Here is a 4288-nt window from a genome sequence, read left to right as displayed (position 1 = left end):
TTGAATTATCAATTTCTAATCAATGGAGCAATTCTTTTTGATTTCTTGCCCACCTTTGGAGTTACATCATGGCAAGGTAACTACACAACCCAAACCTCTACCAAAGTGGTCTTACCCTTTAAGACAGGATTAATCAAGTAACACTTAAGACAGGATTAATCAGGAACAGTACTGGCGGAGACCTGTGCTCCGAGGAGCACATTTTCTAGTTGTGATTGTTTTTCATCTTTAACATTTTTTCCTCCCTAACAGGTTACCATGACATCGAACATCTTATATAATACTGACCCTGATACAAACTGTTTTACTCAGCTCAAACAAGTTTCTATTGGAATATCTGATTATTACACTGAGAAGGAATTTAAATCCTTTATTGACCATCAAAACATGAATAGTGATTTTTCCATCATTCACTTCAATGTTCGTAGCCTGAAGGCAAATTATGGCACTTTATCCCTTTGTTTGACCAAACTTGATTTCTCATTCAAAGTGATTGGACTAACTGAAACTTGGTTGAATGAAGACAATGCTGATTTGTATGAAATGAATAACTATAACCATATATAGACACAGAGAAGACCAAGGGGGTGGGGGTGTCTCTTTGTATCTCAATTCTAATCTGCTCTATAAAGAAAGACATGACATTGAACACTTTTTCATGTCTTCTGCTGAAGCCGTGGTTGTTGAAACCGATCAGTCCATTATTGCATGTATCTATAGACCACCTAGCTCTAGTCTGCCTGATTTCAATAGGGATTTAGCAAAGGTTCTTGACGTTATCTCTAAAGAAGGGAAAAACTGTTATTTAATGGGTGATCTAAATATCAACATTGCAAACTACATAAATAATAATCTAACTAATAATCTAACCAAGGACTTTATTGATACAATGTACTCGTATTACTTTCATCCTATGATTTCAGTTCCAACCAGAGTGACAGAGACTTCTGCCACTCTGATTGATAATATTCTTACAGATGTGTTGGGTGTTAACAGTAAGTCAGGGGTCCTGTGTGTGGAGGTTGCTGATCATTGTCCAATTTTTCTAATAACATTCAAGGAACATATTGAGTCTACTTCTACCCTATATCCCAAATATAGGAGAACGTTTAATGTAGCAAATACAGCTAAATTTGAATCAGTGATCAGCAAGTATCCATGGACAGATATACTTCACTCTGAAGACCCACAAGAATCTTATACTCTGTTTTTAAAATGTATCTCTCAAGCCTATGATCTGTGTTTTCCTCTTAGATTGGTGTCTTCCAAACCTCATCATAACCCAAAATAGATATCGATAACATCCCTATAACTAATGTGTGTTCTACATATAACATTCACTGTGTTATAACGTATAGTGTCTGACACCATAATATAACATTCACTGTGTTAACGTATAGTGTCTGACACCATAACATAACATTCACTGTGTTATAACGTATATTGTCTCTGACACCATAACATAACATTCACTGTGTTATATTGTCTCTGACACCATAACATAACATTCACACGGCAGGTCCAGGAGGATGTGCATGAAAGCAAAACTAATAGAACATTAAATCATTACAACTACCCCTAAAAAAGCACTTAAATGTAATTTGGAAAAAACAAAGAAAGCCAGTGTCCTGAAGGAGTTAAATATGTAAAACATAAAGTTAACAAAAAAGTAGAGGGAGTCTACATTAGCCTAGTGACAGACGGAGTGCAACAACGGTTAGCGAGATTAGCTCCAGAAAGAAAGAAGGAAGGAAATGAATAAATTAATACGTAAAGACCCTCTTATAGACAACTACCTATTTCCATCCTAAAAAGACAGTTTAATTTCTTCAGAGGCTCCTCCTACAATATCTGAAAGGTGAAAAAGAAATGTGCTTGTTTTAATGCTGCGTTCCCACTGCCAGCTACAAAAGAGTGTCTGTCGGCAAGTCACTGTCAGTGTTGAACAACATGTTGACGTCAAGTCACTGTCAAAGTGTTGAACAACATGTTGACGTCAAGTCACTGTCAAAGTGTTGAACAACATGTTGACGTCAAGTCACTGTCAAAGTGTTGAACAACATGTTGACGTCAAAGTGTTGAACAACATGTTGACGTCAAAGTGTTGAACAACATGATGACGGCAAGCATGCGTCTGATGAGCCAGAAAAATACAAAGTAAAATAACAAGCCTGCATGGGTTTAAAAAGAACAAGGAGAAGCAGGAACTGTGTGAAGAGAGGATTATTAAACGATGCTTAGTGGTTTTGTAGCTGAAGTTGAAGCCAGCTTGGATCATAGCTTTGGGGACGTGTCTCCCCATTCACTTTTATTCTATGGACGCTCCGCCCACTTTTCTCCGCGTTGGTCGTGCAGCAGTTCATGATTCCCATTGGAAATGATTGAATGTGTCTTCATGTGGCTTCCACTGAAAATGAATGGTAGCTTGTAGCTTGGTATTTTCATGTGTCTGGCTTCATGGCGGTCTAACTGTTAACTGGAAGGTGTAACTTGATATCTTCATGTGTCTGGCTTCATGGCAGTCTAACTGTTAACTGGAAGGTGTAACTTGGTATCTTCATGTGTCTGGCTTCATGGCGGTCTAGCTGTTAACTGGAAGGTGTAACTTGATATCTTCATGTGTCTGGCTTCATGGCAGTCTAACTGTTAACTGGAAGGTGTAACTTGGTATCTTCATGTGCCTGGCTTCATGGCGGTCTAGCTGTTAACTGGATGGTGTGACGGTCCAGTCAGGGTCAGCTAGGGTCAAAGGTCAGTCAGTTAGGGTCAGGGTTCATCTGGACGGTGTGTCCTTCGTCTCCAACAGGACTCATCTCCGGTTGTCTCTTAAACGTCTTCAGGACTTTGGACCAGATCTTCCCGCTGGTCCCTTTGCCCTTTGAACTCTTCTTACCACCCGCTTGTTTGTTGGCTTCCTGTGAGGAGGAGGAGGGCGGGTCCCCCCACGGCATGTCCTCGTCCTGATTGGACGAGGAGTACCCGCCGCCGCCGCCGTGCCCTCCTCCTCTGGAGTGGGCGGGGCCACCGAAGCGTTGGCCGGAAGAGGACGGCGGCGAGGAGGAAGAGGCGGAGCTACTGGCGGCCTTTAACTTCCTGTGCAGGTTGGAGACCTCGGCCTCCAGCTGCAGGTGGTTCTTCCTGTGCTGATTGGCTCTGGTCACCTGACCCTGGATGTCGGCGAGCACCTCCTCGCAACCGCAGCACCACTCCTGCATGGTGGCCACGATGGCGGGCAGCCGGCTGGGGCTCAGGTCTCTGCCCACGCTGGAGTCCACCTCCACCTGCTGGTTCCTCTGGTCCAGCTTTCCCCGGATCACCCCGCTGTACACGGCCTCGATCAGAAGGTCCTCCAGCTGACGCACGTTCTTCATCTCCAGCTGCTGCAGCAGCAGGGAGTACGGCAGGTAGCGCAGCCGGCTGGACGCCAGGCTGACCACGGACAGGTGGCGCAGCTTGTTCCTCTGGGCGGGGCTCAGCTCCGGGAGGGAGGCGGCCCGGGCCACGTAGTCGCTGTAGGTCCCGTAGGCGAAGAGGCGGAGCAGCTGGTAGACGGCGGCGTGGGGACCGCTCTCCAGCTCCCTGACGTTGGGAAGATCCAGGATGTCGGAGAAGACGTAGAGACCCGGAGTCTCCAGAGCGGAGCTGACTGCCTGGGCCAGAGCCGGTCCGGACAGAGACGAGAGATGCTCCGCTTCCATCTTTATCGTTTGTCTTGTTTCTGAAGCGGAAGCTTCGGGTTCAGCTGTCGCTGTCGCAACCCGGACTGAGGTTAAAACGCTGCTTAAACCAGACGTTCTGGTTTCTGGTGTCTTTTCACAGGGAAATCTAACTAGAGCCGTTTCTGAAACACAAAATGATTAATGGAGGTTGTGAGCCGTTATATAAATATAATGTGTGGTCTAGCATGACGTCATCAGGCCAAAGATCACATGATGGAGCATGTTGCCATGGAGATTGGTTCTGATGTTTCAAACGCTATATCAAACAGACTATGTCAAATTTACATTCACATGTCCAGTATAATTATGCATTAGAATAAATGCCAGAGTGAGACTGGGCTGTGGTTATTTGAATGAGCTTGTACATCTATTTGGTCTTTCTGCTTATCACCAATTATGTTGACCTGTTTTTTCAATTCATGGATATTGCGTGAATTGACAATATGGTTTGTTTCCATTGGGTTCCTTAAACACACACATGAACCGTTTCCTGACCGGATCTTCATCCATCAGAGTTTTCAATCATCAACACTGTTCATACGCACACACACACACACACACACACACAC

General features: G+C 44.4%; 1 protein-coding gene across 1 annotated transcript; it reads right to left on the bottom strand.

Annotated features, from left to right (window-relative positions):
- Positions 1-2756: 2756 nt before the first annotated feature.
- LOC311054316 (COP9 signalosome complex subunit 7b-like) lies at positions 2757-3698 on the bottom strand (the record flags this gene model as incomplete). The annotated part of the gene is made up of 1 exon (XM_084070189.1): positions 2757-3698. The coding sequence occupies one exon, from the start codon at positions 3696-3698 to the stop codon at positions 2757-2759; it is 942 nt and encodes a 313-aa protein (XP_083926315.1).
- Between the last annotated feature and the right edge of the window lie 590 nt (positions 3699-4288).

The sequence above is a fragment of the Gymnoscopelus microlampas genome (genome assembly GCF_963454915.1).
Source record: "Gymnoscopelus microlampas genome assembly, chromosome: 10".
In the NCBI taxonomy this organism is placed as follows: Eukaryota; Metazoa; Chordata; class Actinopteri; order Myctophiformes; family Myctophidae; genus Gymnoscopelus; species Gymnoscopelus microlampas.
The sequence above is the reverse complement of the archived record's forward strand: the minus strand, read 5'-3'. Positions and strand labels throughout refer to the sequence as shown.